This window comes from Lactuca sativa, chromosome 9 (assembly GCF_002870075.4).
Source record: "Lactuca sativa cultivar Salinas chromosome 9, Lsat_Salinas_v11, whole genome shotgun sequence".
Classification (NCBI taxonomy): Eukaryota; Viridiplantae; Streptophyta; class Magnoliopsida; order Asterales; family Asteraceae; genus Lactuca; species Lactuca sativa.
This window is the reverse complement of record NC_056631.2, coordinates 220,680,416-220,700,812: the sequence shown is the minus strand read 5'-3', so window position 1 is coordinate 220,700,812 and position 20,397 is coordinate 220,680,416. Positions and strand designations below refer to the sequence as shown.

Genomic DNA, 20,397 nt, shown 5'->3' with positions numbered 1-20,397 from the left:
TAACATTCATAGTGAATTTCAAACGGGTGACACACATCATTTTGTGTCCTATCATTTCTAACCTCATATTTCCATTAGCCTTTTAACCATTATCATAAGGTGTCACCATATAATACGCAGATGTTGCATTCTTACCAATTTATATTAAACCCAACATGCCATTGCCATTTGCCACCAAACAAAAGATATAAATCTTGTTTCCCAAAGTATTTGTTCTAATTCGACACAAAAACTACAATAAGTGCCTCATAAAAGGGAAACCTGAAACCTAGGAACATGCATGTATGTCCATGAAGCCATGTCCAACATGACATGAAGTTATTTGCAACAAAAGTCAGTATGTGATGTAGTTAAGTCCCATTGAAAATAAAAGGAATGAAATCTTATCATTCAAGAAGTTGATTGCTTCAAATAAGCAATAAGATCAGCTCGATCTTGTGGTTTCTTCAATCCAGGGAAAACCATCTTTGTTCCAGGGATATACTGCACAACATGAGTTTCACAATTTATAAGAAAAAAGAAAAAAGAAAATGTGATGTGAATTAGGACCTTTCAAGTTTCAAATGATATATGTAGTCTTGTACCTTCTTAGGGTTTAGTAAGTAGTCATAGAGTGTATTCTCTCCCCAGGTCACAGCCATATTCTTGTTGGCAGCAGAATAAGAATACCCTGCTGTGGTGCCAGATTGCCTTCCAAAAAGACCATTCAGATTTGGCCCTGAAGTTCATATAAAGCCATATGAGCATGCTAAAAAAAAAAAAAAAAACTTGAGATAGACAAAGAAATCTTTTACCAAATGCAAAAACTACAAGACAGATGCAATACAACAACATTTTTATGATTCAATTCCACTTGATTGGTAGTAAATTGGACACAAATGGAAGATTCCATCAAAGGAAGGAAATGATCATTCCATTCAATAGTAGGTGGAATTCAAATCCGTTCCGCCACTTGGTTTATTGAAAGACAAAAATACTGTTTTTGTGAATGTTTTCCATAGAAGCATTCATCTGCTCTTAGATGCTTATACGTGAGAATGACAAAGATTATGAGAATGATTACAAACAAGTGGTCCTGATTAAAGAAGTCCTACACCTAACCATGTGATCCTAAAGCAGATGAGCTCAATAAACATCAAATCACTACATACAATTAATCGCCAAGAACCCAGAGAGCACACAATTGAACAATATAGCATTCTTTTACCAGGATGTGGCATATGAAAGAGTCAAAAGTATAAAGATCACGACATCAAAAGCATTGCATACGTCGAATCGCAGTAAAACGAGAAATCTTCGATAATATAGCAGCGGAAATTATACTAATTCAAATTACAAATAGAGGAAAAGGCAAGTAATAAGCTATTTGGGATTTAGACAATAATGTAAAAACCTTGCTTGTGACCGGCTCCTTTTTCGACGGTGTGGCACTGAGCGCACTTGGTTTTGAATATCTTCTCTCCGACTTTAGCATCGCCTCCTGGTGCTTGCTCGAATGACGCCATTTTCCGGTGAAATAAACGCCGCCAATAAGAATCTTAAAGAGTTAGGGTTTCGACTTTTACAGAGACGACACCGCCTTTCGAGAACTTTCTTCTTTCTTTTACAGGTGTTTTATGGCGTTTACATAAAGGATCGTGGCTTTATTGACGCGGCACACGCCATGAGACATTTATGCCCTCACTTCAAATTTCATCTGACGCTTTTACCCTCATTTGACAAGAAATCTTGTATTTTAGATTAAATTTTTTTGAAAGAGGTATTTTAGATTAAATTACAGATTAAGACCTTGAACTATTGCTTAATCTCGAGGTTCTAGCATATTTAGATGTTTGATATTTTGTTGACGGATTCTGTCAAACACTTTTTGAATGACTATATCCGATCTGTATGTTTGATACATGAGAAAAATGGGTCTGACCTAATTATTGATTTTGCTCCGAAGAAAAAAAAAGAGGTTGACCGAATAGGTGAATGAGATAATGACAATCATGCCCTAATAAAAAAAACACGCCTCCTTCCAATTTCAGCACCTTCAACACTTGTCCCCATTTTACCTAGGCGACGTTGTTTTTTTCGTTTTCCTTGTCCTAGACGTCTTCTTCTTCTTCTTGCCCCGATTTCCAGCAGCACTCTTCCATTCTCCACCTACCATATTTCTTAAGATAATGGTGTAGAACTAACACATGTCACACACTGTAATTATAAAAAGTCTTTGTTGTATTTTTTTTATTTGTGATGTGAATAACAGTTGCATTATGTAATCATTATTTGCAAGAAGTTACTATATTTCTAATTGACATGGTCTTGTTATAGATTCATTTTAATAAGTAATCAACATGTCAATAATATTACTTAATAGTTACAGGTGTGTTTATATAGAAAAGATGAATTTGTATCGTTTGAGTTACAAACAGAACAGAAAGGTAAAATTATCATTTTCATCGTTCCGAACAACCAGTCAGATGTAAATTTAGTCAGAGTTCAAACTCAATCATGTCTGTGAATCAATCAGTTTATTCATCAATTATCAAACAAGTCAATATTTGGTCTATTAGATGTTAGAAAATTAAGTTTCATTTTTATATGATCTAGTCTTTTTACCCAACACAACTTATAGTAAGAGGTTAACTAACATGCTTGCTAAAAAAAATCGCATCCAAGAAGTTATTAAATGATACAATTCCTAATTAGAAATTATGTATGATATATAAAAGTATAACCCGATTGCTTTTGACAAACCGTTATAAATGATTTATCATATAACAAAGGTTTATTTCCGCAAAAATCAAAGGATGTGATTCTTTACTAAAAAAACCCGATACTTGATAAGTGATTAAATTTCATCGTTCTAAGTTTGCAAAATATAATTGAGTCATATATATCAACAAACAAGCAACCGACACCGAATGATTTTTAACCACAAAAAGTGAACTTTACGATTTGGCATCGACATATATGGATATAAATGTTTGTTTATAGAGGAAAAAAAATATAGATTTCCGTATATTAACATTTTTCAATAAAAACAAGCAATTGAAAACAATGGTTATGGTGCTCTAATTTTTTATTTTTTTAAATATGGTTAGTTTTTTAACCAAAAAAAAAAGGAGATTTTTGACCATTATTTCGCGGTCATCATGATCGCGATAGAAATTTTATTAAAAAATGGATGTATTTTTTTTGACACGAATTAAAATTAAATGGGCAAACTAAAATATAGTATTGTTATGTTATTAGCCCTATATTTTATGGGTATCACAAAATTCGTTTAAAAATGCTCCGATCAAAATCAATTTCAAATCCCTAAAATTTTGGAAAGCTTGACAAAATTCATGCAAGGATTTTACACCAAATTTATAACTTATATTGACAACTCAACATGCATCTCCAAATTGTTGGTTGCAAATAACATAAGGCCAAATATTTATAAGTATGAGATTTATAAATATGAGATTTTTTAACATGTCATATTTAATTTGAAAAATATTTTATATAATTAATACATTTCACATTTAATTTTGATAATATTTCTTATAATTTAATGTTTCTTATTTGTGCCTTTAAGACACATATTAAAAAACCCCTATAAATATTTTAGGAGAAATTAAATTGCTTGCTATTTTTTATTCCTACAAATATGCCTACCTAATAAAATTATGACAAGTGTCATCATTCTGTATTTTTTTAACTAAATCGTTAAAACTATATTAGAAATATGTCAAATAAAATTAAATTGAATGGTGATTTGTCATATTTTTAGTGGATAGAAATAATTATAGGTATAAAAAATAAGAGGTAATTTAATTTCTCATATTTTAGTCACCATTTTTTATTTAAAAGATCCATATCTTTCTTGATAGATTCAATTACAATGTGTTAAATTGCGTAACAACCAACTATAGTTTTATGTTTGGAAAAGAGTTGTGGAACAAAAGAAAGCAATCTTCGACTTCCAAAAGGGAAGCAACACGATCAACAATAACAAAGAAAATGCATAAACTGGATGAAATTTTACAAGGATTTTATAAAAGTAACAGCAGAATATCATTGAGATACACATATCATAATTTCCACCAAAAAAAACAAGGTGGATCTCCCAGCCAATCCAACATATCTCAAAATCCCAAACACAAAAAAGAAAAAACAAAAAAGAAAATTAAAAAACAGCAATACTTATTAAGTCTAACCCCTTTACAAACTATCCACCATTCCCACAAAATTTAAACCCTTTTTTTTTCCCACTCAACCTCCCGAAGAAGGAGGCAACATAGGCCACCCCAATAACCTTGGTGACCCCACGGGACTCGACCGCTGACTAGGCGAAAACAAACTTAATTCCACAAACGCCCCTGAACCCCCTTCCTCTCCTCTCTCATTCATCCGAAACGAAATCGACCCTTGTTTTCCCGAATCTGCCCCTCCACTAACAGGACTTTGGTTAGCAATCAACGAAAGGGTATCATTATATTCTTCAATAATCCTTCTCCTATCTTCTATATCTTGCAAATTCTTCAATTCCAATGAGTCCGCAATCGGATAATAAACAAGCACACAAACCGCCACCTCAGCACAACATAAAATCGACAAAAAAGCCAAGAACGCGAGAATCTCAAACAAAGTGTCCCCCGGTTTTGACAAAACCGATAAACCTAGTAACACAACGCGCAAAGGAAAGAAACTTGACACTGTGATTATCAATATGAACACACGCTTTCTCAACCCTTTGCTTATCACTAAGTTTAAGATTTTCCTTCCTAGATAAAACAAGTACATGTTTAACAAAGTTGCGAAAAGACCAAGAAGGGTAGTGCTCGTTAACGGGTAGTAGCAACGCGAGGAGGGCGGGGATGTAATTTTGAAAAAGTAACCGCGGTCACCCGTCTCATAATGATGCCCGAATATGACAACGAGCGTTTGAAGGGCAAGAATCGGGAAACAAAATAAGAGAATGTAAATTGTTGTTTTGAAGTTCCAATTTTGGCTCAAGGGACCGGATTCGGTTTTTTGTAAGGATGCGCGAAGGAGAAAAACTAGGGTTAGGAAGAGACACGGTTCGGAGAATCCTAGGTTTGATACTATGTAACATTTGCAGATAATGTCTTGCCATTTTAGGTTAAGGGTGTTGAGTAAACGCCCTTCTTGGCGGATGAAATCAAGGCGGAGGATTTCACCGAGGCCCCACCAGATTGTGAAGAAGATGAAGATGATACGGATGACCCACGGACCAGAGAAATATTTGAGACGATTATACCCTTGGGTGCGAATGTGGGAACGGAAGTAAAAGGAGTAGAGGATGCAAAGTGTACCAATGAGTGATGAGATGGTGACTAGTGATATTGTGACCACACCAAGTGCATCAGCAACTAATTTTGTCAGGGGCATCACCCAAAACACGGATTCCACGCATGCTCTCTGACAGCATGGATGCGTAGAATTTTTTTGGGAATTTGTGTTGGAAACGATTTGATTCGTTCTTGATGAAGGACCAATAGTTGGGTGACACGTGTTGGTTACAATTCTTGGATCTTTTTCTCCCTTTCGATGCCAACCATTCACTCGCGTGATTATGTAATTGTAATGTGCCAGCTAAGCTGCCTGCAATGACAGATATGGAAGATTAATATCAGTATTCAGTAACTGAAGATAACATAATTCATAAGTAGAAAGAAAGTTTATATCCTTCTGTAATCGATAAACAGTTAACAAAGGTATGTAGTCTATTCTTGGAATTGATGCATGTCTATAATGAATAATCCTATTAGCAAACTCTACAAATCCAATGAATTGAGTGATTTATGTTGAGAAGAACCCTAAATAGTTTTCAAGACACACAAAAGTCAAACAAGTTTCCACATAGTAAATAATATTCTTAATGAGAAAGATGAGTTGAAAACCAGAAAAGCTCCTGAAGGTGACTAACACTTGGAAGAAATTTGTTTGGATTCAGGCGACTAAAGGAAACCTTCGATTTGAAGGTAGTTTCTACGAGTTTCTTTATAATTGTTGTTTAAAGTAAAAGAATGTTCATAGAAAGTTCAGCTTTTCTATCAATGATCTATCTGTAACCTACTAAACCCCAGGCTTCCAACCACCAACGCTAGTGTATAATAAAGTTTTCCTGGAAAAGAACAACGGAATAAGGACAAAACTCGAAGAACAGAAAATTCAAGTATTTATTAACAAAACGCGATAACTTGCATTAATTCAACCGTTTCCTCCAGATTAATAAGTACAAACGAATTTAGCATTCATAAATTCAACCACACGGGAGAATAAGCATACATTAATCTGGATTTCTTCGTTCATTATACGCATAATTATATCTCAAACAACATCCTTAACAATTAGCAATTCCAAAAATCAAATTTCACCAGAAATTATATGGAAAAAACAGATGAAAAGGAAGTAAACGAAAATATACAGAGAAATAACAAAGAATAATTGCTTAAACGCCTAATTCGGCTAGAAATTGAGACTTTGTTGCATAAATTATGCTATGAAACCCTAAGAAACAATAAACGAGGCAGTTAATCAATATAAATTGAACAAGTACGAAGGTGAAATCAGAAATTGAGAGATAAAAGCAGATTAATCGTGAACAACCTTATGATGCAAAGTACAACTCCAGATCGCTTGAGCTGAAACCAGATTGAAAATCAAAATCGCGAATGAAAACCCTAGAGAGAGAGAGAGATAGACAGCCTGAGAGAAAGAGGGCGAAAGAGAACGTAAGGTAAGGGGAGGACCAAGGCAAATAGAGAGAGAGGGAGGGGGGCTTTGTTGATGACAGCCTGTCTCCAGCAAATACACCATTCAAAGAAAAAAATCTAAAAATAGGAAGAAAGTATTATTTAATAACTTATGGAAATATAATAATTTCAATAACAAAAAAATATATACCGACCTATTATTATATAAATTTTTCACATCTATCATCTAAATAATGTTTTAAACCATGTAAATCATTATTAAGAGAAGTTTTATATAATATTAAATATATATCAAGTCAATAAGTTGCAATTATATGATTAATAACTTATGTATGTAACTAAATAAACTTTTATTGATTTGTAAAGTTATCTTTTACTTTGTAATTGGTTTTCTAACAATTGGTGTAACAAAGTATATCATTACCACTTTATATATACACATAAATAAAGTATAAAAGAAATGTATAACAACTTGAATCAATAATTCAATACCGCATTAATTAATAAATAAATAACCCTATCATTACACAACTTGATAAAAATGTAACTATTTTATATAAATAAGTTATTGACCTTTATTAAACACAAAGCATAACAATCATAAAGCTTAATATAGACATCAATTATTATGTGTTTTCATTTCGTATTGCAGCCAAATTTGTACAAATTTAGCAATCAATAATTAAGACATACTTCTAATAGCAAGCAAAATTGAAGTTTTGTTATCAAAGAATTTATTCTCAAGTATCACGTTGTTAAGTTTGCCCTAGCTAATATCCCAACTCTTTATTGTTCACATCTTGCACTTGTGTGAATATATATTGTTTGGGTTTTTGGTTAAACGTACATAAACTAAAACAACAATGAAAGATCAAAGGCATACTAACCTTAAAGTCGTTAACAGTCGGCTTTGACTTGCCTTTTTTTTCGATCTTTGATGGGGTGTGTTGTGTGTTTTTTCTACAACATGATTTAATTTTTGTTTCATCTCAATTGGAATGGAATTTTTGAGCTACGAATAATGGGATTGACAATAGAGGGAAAGGAATCGATCATGGTTATGGTTATAGTAAGCATAAACGCACATATAGGATGTCGATAAAATTGATGACTATGTTGATGTATATCACTAATTTCCCTCCAATGTTGGAATCACAAGATCTCATGAAGATGTGTGAACAACATGGAACAGTACGGATGTTTATATAACACGTAAATTATTAAAGATTAGGAAAAAGTCCACTTTTGTTAAGTTTTTTAGGTTGCAAGATGGGCTTGAACTAAAAAGGATAATTAGTGTTGTATGGATCGACAATTACCATATTTACGCCTCAGTTGCGAGATTTGTACGAAATGATAGCCATCAGCCAAATGTGAAATCATGATCCAATTAACATACGGCTAAGGCAAGGAAAGATGAAGGTGTTGTTCGTCAAGAGGCATGTATGTATTATGTTGGTACACTGAAAGTAATAGGAATTGGTATTAATGGTGGGCATAAGCAAGTGATGGAAAAACACAATGGGGTCTTAGAGTTTGACATGTTGGTGGTACCTGACTCGACATGTGCTACCTTAGGTAAGGTTAGAGACTCATTTTTATAAATAATTTAGACACGGTATGCAAGAGTGGAGGGTTCTACAAACCAAGTATATAAGTGGATTAAGACTTTGGATTGAATATAAAACTCATAGTGCATGCATCAAGTTTAAGTAAAATGAAGTGTTTGAGGGTGATTTTAAGGAATTCATACCTCTATTAAATAACTTCATTATAAGAGACTATATTGTGTAGTTGGAGATCGTAGGCCTTTTGCTTTGTGCATGGACGTCAATGATATTTAAAAGAGTGGTGAGTACATATAGCAAAGTGATGTTTTCAAAAGAATATCAAGAGGATTCCATCTTCTCGAGAAGAATGTGAATAAAGACTTATATATCATATCTAATTATGGAAAACATATCAATGCTCATGGAATGTATACAATGTGGTGTAAGTGTCCGGGAGATCTCAAAGTAGGTTACGTCTATTAAAAAAGACGAGACTAAGTGGACCACTTATGGTAATGAGTTTGAAGGGGATGATGAAGCATTGAATAATGAATATGTAAGTAAAATTTCCCTGCAGTCTGATGATGTTGAGGTTGTATTTGAAGGAGCTGTGTACGAAATTAGTTCCTAGTAGGTTAATACCACCGAAGCGGCTGCTGAAATGGGCCATGACAAGGCTAATTCAAGCGAGATTTTACCTGATCTAATCCAAGTCATTGTACAGGAATGTGTTGATCATAATAGGAAAAATGATGTTGATAGGTCTAATGATCAACCACTTAATAATGAAGAGTACAAAACAAAAAAAAAATGCATCATAGACTTATTATTTTGAAGATTGATTATGTTGATTATGATCCAACTCCTTTCAGGTTCTACGATTCCTCAATTGAGTTGGAAGTTTTTGATGATATTTTTCGTAATTCTTGGGAGTATAAGGGTATCGAAGGTAAGAAGAACTCCAAACTTTTTCATGGAATTGTTAAAAGTAACGATGCCAATTGATGATAAAAAGGGTTAATATTGATAGAGTATGGGTTACTGGTCCGTCTCGGGTGAAGAATGAGGTCCATGATTTTTATAAACAAAAGTTTTCAAATTTTGAGGGATCAAATTGCATAATAGAAGCTCTTTATTTAAGTGTCTTGACAAGCAAACAGTCTTTCGACGGTCTTCAAAAGTTCTTGAAGCTTGCCAGAACAGGGGCGGTGTTAGGAGTAGGAGTAGTAACAACCGATTTACCTTTGAGACCACTTTCGATAGTCTTCAAAAGTTCTTGAAGCTTGCTGAGTGTGACCTCATCCTTGTTCATATGATAGGTCATTCGGAACTAATCATAACAAGTAGGTAAGAAGTGCAGTATGATGTCAATAGCCAACTCCTCTGGGAAGTTCACATTCAACTTCAGCAAATGGTACACAAAATTTTGCATTTTCTACATGTGGCCCATGAGGGGTTCACCATCCTTCATTCGGGTTGTTATCATGGAAGAGATGATTTCATACCTCTCTTGACAAGCACTCTGATGGTATATGTCCATCAAGTCCATGTGCATCTCAAAAGGGTAAAAGTCCTCATATGACTTTTGGACTTCATCTGTCATTATGGCCAACATGATACATGCCACCTTGGTGTCATCTCTCTCATGAGTCATGAAGTCAACGATCTCCTGTGGGGTAGCAGTAGACTCATCGATCTCCTTCAGCTCCTTTTCGAGGACATATTCCTTGTCCTCGTAACACGTGACCATCATGATGTTCCTGATCCAATAATTAAAGTTGGAACCATCAAAGATGACTCTCCCACAAAGATTCATGAGAGAGAAGGAGTTTTTTAGGTTTGAGCCACAAGTAGCGTTGTTGGAAGACATCTGAAAAAGAAGAAAGACAAGTTTATATTAGATATAGAATCCTAAATTAGACACCCAAATGTAATATTAAGGCTAGGACCCAACACAATACTTTATAACTTGGAAGAGGGATGTCGTAATCCAAACTATAAAATATTTAAAGGTAGGCGAATGACGATTCACATATTTCCACCATGAAAAACGAAATAGGTATTAGGTTTTAATTGGATTAAAACTCCTAGATCTTTTGAGATTCATTGAACTTTTCAATGGCATGTTTAAATCTCGATTGTGCCCTCTCAAGTTTGTGGTTGGGATGCCGACGATCATAAACAAGATGTGAATAACCATGCAAATTAACTTGGTACCCTTAATTTTTATCACTTAATCGATGTTTCGGTTAACCATACGCGCTCCACCGATCTATGATAAACATTAAGTCACCCTTTGCCACTCTTACCAATCCATGTTAGTGTGCCGGTTAACCACACACACTCCACCAACGACTTGGTAAGGTACAAAGTGTAATTTCATGGGTTAGCACCAAATTCACATTTTCCTAAAGTAACTAAGATTGAGAATTTATAAAAGGTTTAGTTACTTTATCATCATCATTATACTTTTAATGAGAATTATAGTCCTTGTCCTACCCGTTCTACATGGACTCGGCGAGTCAGTAGGGTGACTCGACAAGCCAGTTAGGGTTTCCTCGACTTCAGATTTCGCATAGACTCGGCGAGTTGGCGGTAAACTCGGCAAGTCAGTGAGGGTTTTATGACCTTCTGAACCCTTAAGGAACTCGACGAGTTGGGTCAAAATGGATTGTTGACTTTGACTTTGACCAAGGGCTGACCAGTTTGACCTCTAGGGGGTATTTTGGTAATTTGGAAATTTATGGAAATGATCTTATGGTAAATATAGGTGGTGGAGTTCGTGGTCGTGGTTTGATAGTTTGAATTATCACTTTGATTCGTCGATTGAGATGTGAGTTATCCTCACTATAATAAGGGGTCTAAGACACCAAGGTCTGCCCATTGGATTTGATATCCCAATAGTTGAATACGTGTTGAGTATGAGATGATTAGGCAAGCTAGTTTTCTATGCCAGTTAGGTGGATCTGTAGGACTACCTGTGTTACTGTTTGATTATATGTATGTGTGATTAGTTGTATATGTAGACATGTTGTGTGGGTAGGGTTTAGGTTGCATTGTCTCGTGCAGTGACCAACAAACCCTGAAGTATGCCAAATATGAGTTGAGGGTCGGGAAGGCATACCATACTCATACTGAGGATTCATTAACATACCAGATACGAGATGAGGACCAAGTGGTATGCCAAACTCGTACTAAGGGCAAATCAATTATGTTTCAGTTGTAGGACTAAAGGGTGCAAGCCAATCATAAGTTGTGGGCTCGAAAGCAAACCAGACTTATGTTGTGGGCTCAAAGGCAAGCCAGATGTAAGTTGTGGGCCCGTAAGGCAAGCCATACTCACACTGTGGGCCCAAAGGGTAATCCAGTCTGTAAAGTCGTGGACCCATTACATATTATTATGTGTATTGTCGTTATGTATCGGTATTTTGGGGGAACTCACTAAGATTTGGGCTTACAATTTTAGTTTTTATTTCAGGTACATCAGATGATCGTGGGAAGGCAAAGGCGTGATCGTACAACTCCTCATGTTTATGACTTGTTTATGGGATACTCTGATATTGTACTATTTTGAAAACAAGTTTTGTAATGTTTAATGATTTTGAAATGTTTTGAAAAAATTTAAATTTGGCATGATTTTTACGAGTGTTACAGTAGGTAAGGATTTTACCGATTTCAATCTTATGAAACTTCTAGAACTTTTGAGATTCTTACCAATGGCATGCTTAAACTCAATGATCTCACTTTTGTGACTGGGATGTCGAGGATCACAAACAAGATGTGAATAACCATGAAAACCCGCTTGACAACCTCTATGTCATTTATCATCTCACATTGATGTGTCGGTTAACCACACGTGTTCTATCAACACCGATAATTTTTTATATGCCCATCATATCTCTTTATAGTCACTACTAGTGTGTCGGTTAACCACACTCACTCCACTAACGACATATAAAGCACGATGTGCGTTTTCATGGATTAACATACTTTTCACATTTTTTTCTGAAGTAACTAAGAACAGATTTAAAAAAAATTGTTTAGTTACTTTATATCATTATACTTATTAATAAGATTATATCCTATAAATCCGTTCGGCTAACGACCCTCCAGCATACAAGAGAGCGGTTGGTAAGAGTGGATACCCAATAACGGTCATTTTATAGGCTGCTTCCTTAAACTTTCCTTATAGTATGGCTTCGTGAATGAGTCGTACTAGTGATTTGACTGACTTGTCTTACACATATAATATATTAATCTTTTAATTATATAGTATAAGGTGTATTTTAAAACTTTTTAAAAATACTAGGTTTAAATTTAAATTTTTGAAATGAATATAAAAAATCAATTTAATTTAAAAATAAACCAATTTCGATTTAATCTTTATCTTTTAATTAAAAAAATTAATCAAATCATTATGGATTAAATAATTATTTACATTTAACCAATTAATAAAATAATTCAAATTTAATCATAAACCTAAGCCTTATAATTTTCGAAAATAGGCTATGGCTTATCAGATTTTTATTGTTCAAATTTTTAAGACTTGTAAAATAAAAAAATAATGAAACAAGAAAAACCCTAAAAGGGACTCCTCGTTTTTTCTAAAATGGGCAAAGGAGGCTAGGGTTTCTAAAACCCTTGCAAAAAATCGAAAAAATGAGAATGGAGGCTAGGTTTTCAAGAACCCTAGTGGATTTCGAAAATTGCCTCCTTAGGGTTTAGTTTCTATAAAGCTTGATTTTGATCTATTCAACTTTGTGCAAGATCAATGAGAACAATGGATATGATACCACTGATGGGGTTTATAGGGTACAAAATCTTATTTTGGTGGAAAAACTTAAACCCTATGCTCACATGCAACCTAATGGATCTATGTTCTCACTATTATTTGCAAACAACTATTGAATATCAAGAACCCTAAAAGTATGTTGTTATTTTCGATATTAAGAAAGGGTTATTAGAAAATGCATACCTTTAGTTTATTATAGCAAATAAACTAATATTCCTTCTTTGTTGGTCTTCAGAAAGCAAGCGCCAGAAGTCTTGTGCCTTTAATGACTCACACCCAAACCCTAACAAATTAAAAGCTAAAGATGAGAGAGGAGAATAAGGAGAATTTTTGGATTTCTCGCTTGGAAATATGCGTTCCAAAAAACTATAAACCCTTTGGGGGTTTATATAGGTGTTAAGAAAGTAGTGGATAAGGCGGTTTCCTTTTAGACAACCATAATCCTATTGCTTTCCCCCTAAGGCATCTAATCTTCCTTAGAGCCCAAGAAAAGCTCTATAAACCCTCCAGAACCCATTCCCTCTATGGGAGGTTCAAGAATTGGTCAATATTCAACTTTTGAACATTGTCACCGTTAGTCCTTTCACTTTTAATTAATCCAATTAATTCCAATTAATTTATGATTAATTTTTAATTACACAATATTATTTCTAATTAATATATTATTCTTATAATATATTAATAAATCATTTAGTTTGATTTCTTATTAATTTTTTAATCATATATTAAATTAAAAAAACAGTCTCTCTCTCTCTCTCTCTCTCTCTCTCTCCAAAAAGCATTCGAGTCAATTACTAGGTTTGAGGACAACCCAAAAGGACTTTGCTAATAACTCAAGATTATACTAATTTAGTTATTGGATTATACACCTAATCCAACACATTGTGAATCCAAAGAAGAACTTTGGAAATCCTTAGTAAATGAAACAAATTATATGTTTGATTCTATGTTTCTTGAAAAACATAAAGAGAGTGTACCAACTAAGTTACCTGTAGTTCGTACGACTGTCTCTACAAGGAATCAAAACTCTTTTGCACCCATTTAAATCCTAAATAGATCATCGGATGTTACTATTTATGACTCATCTTATCATACTTTAGACACAATCTTGTCAACCACTGACCATTCTCCTTTCAAATACACTTGTACTTCTAAAAGCAATAGTCCTAAAACAAAAACAATTCCTTACATTAAAAATACTGTTGAGACTATGGATAAAGGAAACCCCCATGATTTCATCTTACATATATGTCCGGTCAGAATCCATTCCTAAATTAGAATGGAGAATCAAGAAAGTTGTTACTCTAATCAAAATATCTTGTTAACCGACAAAATTTGAATATGATTACTAGATTAACGAAAAGACTTTGACTTTATGTATCTTTCCAAAAGTACCTCGGAAAAAGTCATCTGAAAGTCACTCTGTTATAAAATCAAAGACCAAGTCAAAAACCCATGTTAAGGTCCTTGTTTATAACAAGGAGTTCAAGAACTCCAATCTGTCTGATTATGTAGGCTTTTTGTGTATAAGAACTAGAAACAATATGGTATATTGATAATGATTATTCTATGCACATGACTGGTAAACTAGAATTTTTGTTTGAATATAAATTAACTCCAAGATGTGGTTATTTGTTAGGTTTCATATTTTGTATTCTGTCAAGTTTGTATGTGACTGTGTTTGCAGTTTCCTTTGTCTTGTTATAACGTCTTCGCTTTTGTATGCAAGATTAGTTGTTTATTATATGAAAAAGATGAAGCTTAGTTATTATAAAGTCTTCACTTTCATATGCGAGATCATTTGGAAAAGGAGTCCATGTTGAGAAAGCAACAAGAGAAAAATGAGAAAGAAAAAGATAAAGCCTATTATATGCAAAGGATTAAAGAACTTCACAACTCAAAGCTAAATGGAAAAGTGTTGATTATTGGGGAAGATGACAATGATGATGGAAATGTTGAAGTACGGTCAACAGACTCTAAGGATGACAAAGTAAGGAAGCCAAATCATAGGGAATGTTACACTTGAAAGAATCCAAAGATGCAAAACAAGCCAAAGTTGTGAAAGGAGCAAGAATTGCGAAAGGAACAGGTTTTGTGATAGGAGGCAATTGTCTGATGGTCAAATGAAGTGAGTTCAGAAAGTAAAGAATATTTCACACATGAAGGCATTGCTTTAGATTTTTTTTATTTACAAAAAGTGTTCATGAAAGTGAGAAGGTGATCAACACGGTACTTTATATTCTTGCATGTCTTAATATGCCTATTTGTCGTTATGATTATGAACTAATTGAGTCGTGTGATATGATTTCTTATTTTAGTGAAAGCTTGTTAGGAACTCGTATTAGAGACTCTAATCTTTATGATAGTTTTAGTATGATCTCGTTTAGGAATAAGGAGAGGATGATGAAAATAGAAGAGTTGAAAATCGAACTTGTTAGATCTAAGGATGATATCATTGTTTTGAAAAGAGATAATAGATCTATGTTGAAACAACATAATGTCTTTTGTTCAATTGTTAGGTGTTTGTACAATAATATTACACAACTTCATTTGAACTGCGAAATTGGTAAACATTTGCATAAGATGATTTTTCATTTTCTTGAATTGTAAGAAGAATAAATCGATGATGATAGTTACAAATGTGAATCTTTGGTATCATCAGATGAATCTTTGCATGACTCCTATAAGGTTGGACTGGACAAGATTGAGGAATTCATAAAATCAAAAGAGAAGAGAATGGATTAATGATGAATGATATTTTAACAAAAAAAGACAAACAAAAATTCAAAATAAATTCAATGGAGAAGTATAACTCATTGTGTCAGAAATTGAAATCGGAAGAAAATCAATCTTGTGTGAATGATTCTGAATTTGATGAAAGTGAAATGAGTGACATTTCTATTGAAGATGAAATTTATTGTTCTTCTTTTCTGAAAAATATTGATGAACCAAAAAAGAATTGATTTATGAAAATTCAAGTGAGTTTGAAAAGATTTTTGATTTACCATCGAAGAATAACAAGGATTCGTCTGCAACAACTGATAAAAATGTTTCTCGAGAGAAAGTCAATATCGATGTAACAACTCGTTATTTCAAGTCAATAAAAGTCAATGTAAGTCAACTTGTTAAATAAAAGTCAAATATTCAAACAAAAGTCAAATAATTAAATAGGTAAAGATTTAATTAGAAATTTATACCCCACTTAAGAGGTTTTGGTATTTGGAATCAAATTCCAAGCCAAAACCGAAAACACCTTTGATCAAATTAAGAATCGAGAACACTTCGGACCGAAATCACATTTCGGTCAAGAATGAAAACCCTATGTGAGGTCCCACTCTTCAGATTGAGAACTCCCTTTTGACCGCAAACTCACCTGACTGAAAACCCTTATCGGTTGCTTTTTGGACCGAAATCACGGTTTTCGGTTGGAACTATTTGACCGAAATCTCACTTTTAATCGGTGGCACACCTCCCTATGTGATAGAATACACCTCCCAATGCATGTGCCACATCATATTTTATCCCATATATATATATATATATATATATATATATATATATATATATATATATATATGTATATATATGTTACTACCAAAATCAACATTCTTAATCACATTTCCACTTTTGAAAACCTTCACGTTTTGCTCTCAAAACTCATGCGAAATCTTCAAGAGTTCATAAGAATTCCTTTCAATCTTCATATCTTCATAAGATTTTACCCAGATTACCTTCAAATCACCATAATTCTCTCAAGAACACCATCCAAAACCTTAGGAACATTCAAATCTTCATGTTTTTCACCAAGAACACCTTCAAATATTTCCAAAGATTTTTGTAAGTATTTCTTACATAATCTAGTGTTGTCTAACACTTTAAATTGATCATTTCACTAATTTATATACAATATCATGTATAAATATTATTAAGATACAATTATTTCCGTGTATTCTAACACGAAGAACGTCACTACCACATCGTAACCAACCATGAACACACATTCGAGATGAGTTCATATCCCTACATTTTCAGGATTTTTCATTGTTTTATGGGGGGCGAATACAAGTAAAAGACGAGAAATTTTGTGCTAATATCTAAACTGTTTTAAATTATTTCAACTGTCGTTTTTACCATATATATATATATATATATATATATATATATATATATATATATATATATATATATATATATATATATATATATATATATATTGTGACAACCCGAAATTTCTATCTTGCACAATCATTCAATTCAATCAAAGTCAGACTCGTTTCTGCTATCTTTTAAGCATTGTTCAAGGTCTGTTTGAGTGTTTTAAGCCTAGTACCTTCAAGGATAAAGTGTTAGGAAGTATCGTATAGAGTTTAGTGTGCAGCATACAAGCTGGAAAACTCCAAGGATTGGAGTTTACGGCTGTAAACTAGGGTTTACGGCTGTAAACTAGGGTTTACGGCCGTAAACCCTTGGCTGGCCGTGAACTCACCCCATAAATATGATACCTCTTCATTTTTCACCACTTTTTCCAACTTTCAACTCAAGAACTCGGATTTGCTCTCAGCTATCATCAAGTTTCACCTTGATCTTCCAAAATGTAAGAAATCTTTCCATTTTATTTGTGGTTATCCTTCTTGATCTTGTATCACCCTTTGATTTCATCCATGAAAATCATATTTTTGGGTAGACCTTCAAGTATTCAACTTTCTCACCAAGAACACCTATTGTTCTTGGACCTTGAACCCTCTCCCAAGCTTCAAAATGTGAGTATCTCTTCTATCTCCTAGTTTAGACTTGTTAAACTCTTGATTTCTAGCTTGGGATTATCACGAAATACATGATCATCAAGAGTTTACGGTCGTAAACCCTTTCATGGCCGTAAATCCGTGTGTTGATGCATGTTTTGGCCTTCAAACTCATTTAAGTCCAAACCTAAGGCCTTGAACACTTAGGGAATGCTTGTTAGAGCCGTAAATTACCTTGTTTGCAAGCTGTTTAATGAGTGTACGACTATAAACTCCTTGACTGTACACTCATTGGCTGAAAACTCCCTTAGGCCGTAAACACAATGGCCGTAAACTCCATTGTGTGGCTGTAAACCCCTTAGATGCAATCCTTTGTGATTGTAACACTTCAATATAAGTGTTTCCTAGTCCCTAAGGTGGTTTCCTTGCATGATTAGTTATGAATACACTAATTTGATAACTATATGTGTCTTTATATGCTAAATAGGACCCATGTGTGCTCGAGTCTTCACTTGACACTTAGCATCCTTTTTCGATCTTACATTCATATCACTCACTACAAGTGAGTTCATACCCCTTAATCTACCTTTTAAATGATTTTAAATGCTTTTATTGGGGGGGGGGGGGGGTGGTTACAAGTTGATAACATTATAGTTATTTTATCAATCACATGTGATTAATAACTATCAAACAAGTGGATTTTCATATACTTCAAACTGTTTTATCAAACAAACTCTTCAAAATATTTTATAAACTGACATCAAGTCATCTGCTACCATTCAAATGGTTAAAACTCTTTTATGTGTTAAACCTTTTATTAAACTCTTTTAAACTTTTATATTGTCAAAATCATGTCTATATAGATATAGTTATATAGGTAAGATTGAAAAAACTTAGGACTGATAACTGACTTTATTTCCTATTCCTTGTTTGGTTGTGGACTTAGGGTATCCAACTAATTTTCTGAGTGTCGTTTGAATCTTAGTTATATATTATGTATATGTGTATAGATATAAAAGTTCCTACAGTAGTTCAACGCCTTTGGGTAGCAAAGGTGTACAAACATACTCAGGTATTCAAGCAACGTTACTAGTAAACTATAATAAGTATAGTTTAGAGGTTCACTACTCACTACTTCTAATACAATGAAACATACAAGAGTCAGTTCATTCATGAGTCAATACAAACTTACTATTATGAGAAACAGAAAGAACATACTATGATGAGAAACTAAGAGATCATACACTACACTATACAAGAGAACATATTATACACTAGAACAGAGAGAACATACAATACACTAAAACATACTATACAAACACTAGAATACTATAACATAAATGTGAGCCACTACTTCATGACATGGAAATCTACTGTTGTGTCACGTTTTGTAACCATAGTCTCCTGGAGGGAGAGCGTGAATTTGTGTATAGATTTATACTGGACTGACCATCATACACCTTGATGCTAGCTACAGTGGGACCTGTAGGTCTACGGGTGACGAATGTCATACCATTTCGATGCCTTCGAGCATTGTGTTTCACATTGTGATCAAGTATGGTTACAACCTCATCACATTTTACCTTAATAAACAAACTGGTTAAGGTAGTTAGTACATTGGTAGTTATTTATATACAATACTACAATACATCGTTATTCTCCCAATGCATTCACATTGTGATCTTATCATATAAACAGAAATGTAAACTATATTTTGGTAATGATAGTCATACTTGGGAAAGATACACACTTTTACAAACAAACAACATATAGAACATTCGGGCCTTGGTAGAAGGTTACTTTTAGTTGAAAATATACGATTTTCTAGGAGATACAAACATTTACTACAAACACTTACAAACATTTTCAAACACTTTTATACAATCAATGACACTAAAATACTTATGAACTCACCAGCTTTAATGCTATTTCAAAATAACTTGAATTATCAAGTCACCAGTAGACAGGTACCGATGACTAGGTTTTTGAGAAGACGGAGCTTTCAAGGCTCGTATTTATTTTGATTATTCATTTTTGGTGTCTTATAAACTATATACAGAACACACTTGTATTAAAATTATATTATTAATGCAATGGATGATGTTGTTGCTTGTTTACTATTATGCGTTGTTGTGATACTGTACATGACGTCCTCCGCCCCAGAACATTTCCGTTGTTCCGGTTTTGGGGTGTGGCATATATATATATATATATATATATATATATATATATATATATATATACTGAAAAGGAAGTCTAATGCATATGGGTTATGGACTTAACCTGAAACTTTGTTTTGTTCAAATGTTGATTCCAGTGCAAAACTTGATGTTGAGCTTCGATCTATTAACATGGATAAGTCATACGTGGCTGCTTACTGCACAAAAATCCGAACCATTGTTGATACTTTGGACAATCTTGATGTGGAAGTCTTAGAAAAGAACCTAGTTATCTTCATTGTGAGTGGATTGTCCCCAAAGTTTGGATACATTGCAAGTTAAATTCGACACTCCATGCCCCTCCCATCGTTTTCCGATACTCGGGCTATGCCTGAGATTGAAGAACAACGTCTAATTGAACAAGATCGGTGCATTGATGAT

At 33.7% G+C, this 20,397-nt stretch overlaps 2 protein-coding genes across 2 annotated transcripts; both read right to left on the bottom strand.

Moving 5' to 3' along the window:
- Positions 1-138: 138 nt before the first annotated feature.
- On the bottom strand, positions 139-1,623 carry LOC111883972 (cytochrome c). The gene is made up of 3 exons (XM_023880300.2): positions 1,394-1,623; positions 585-718; positions 139-483 (listed from the first exon to the last, which is right to left on the bottom strand). Exons 1-3 carry the CDS (start codon positions 1,503-1,505, stop codon positions 391-393), a joined length of 339 nt encoding a protein of 112 aa, XP_023736068.1. The 5' UTR covers positions 1,506-1,623; the 3' UTR covers positions 139-390.
- A 2,380-nt stretch (positions 1,624-4,003) lies between these two features.
- Positions 4,004-6,788, bottom strand: LOC111883954 (uncharacterized). Its single transcript, XM_023880277.2, has 2 exons — positions 6,607-6,788; positions 4,004-5,598 (listed from the first exon to the last, which is right to left on the bottom strand). Exon 2 carries the CDS (start codon positions 5,383-5,385, stop codon positions 4,246-4,248), a length of 1,140 nt encoding a protein of 379 aa, XP_023736045.1. The 5' UTR covers positions 5,386-5,598; positions 6,607-6,788; the 3' UTR covers positions 4,004-4,245.
- Between the last annotated feature and the right edge of the window lie 13,609 nt (positions 6,789-20,397).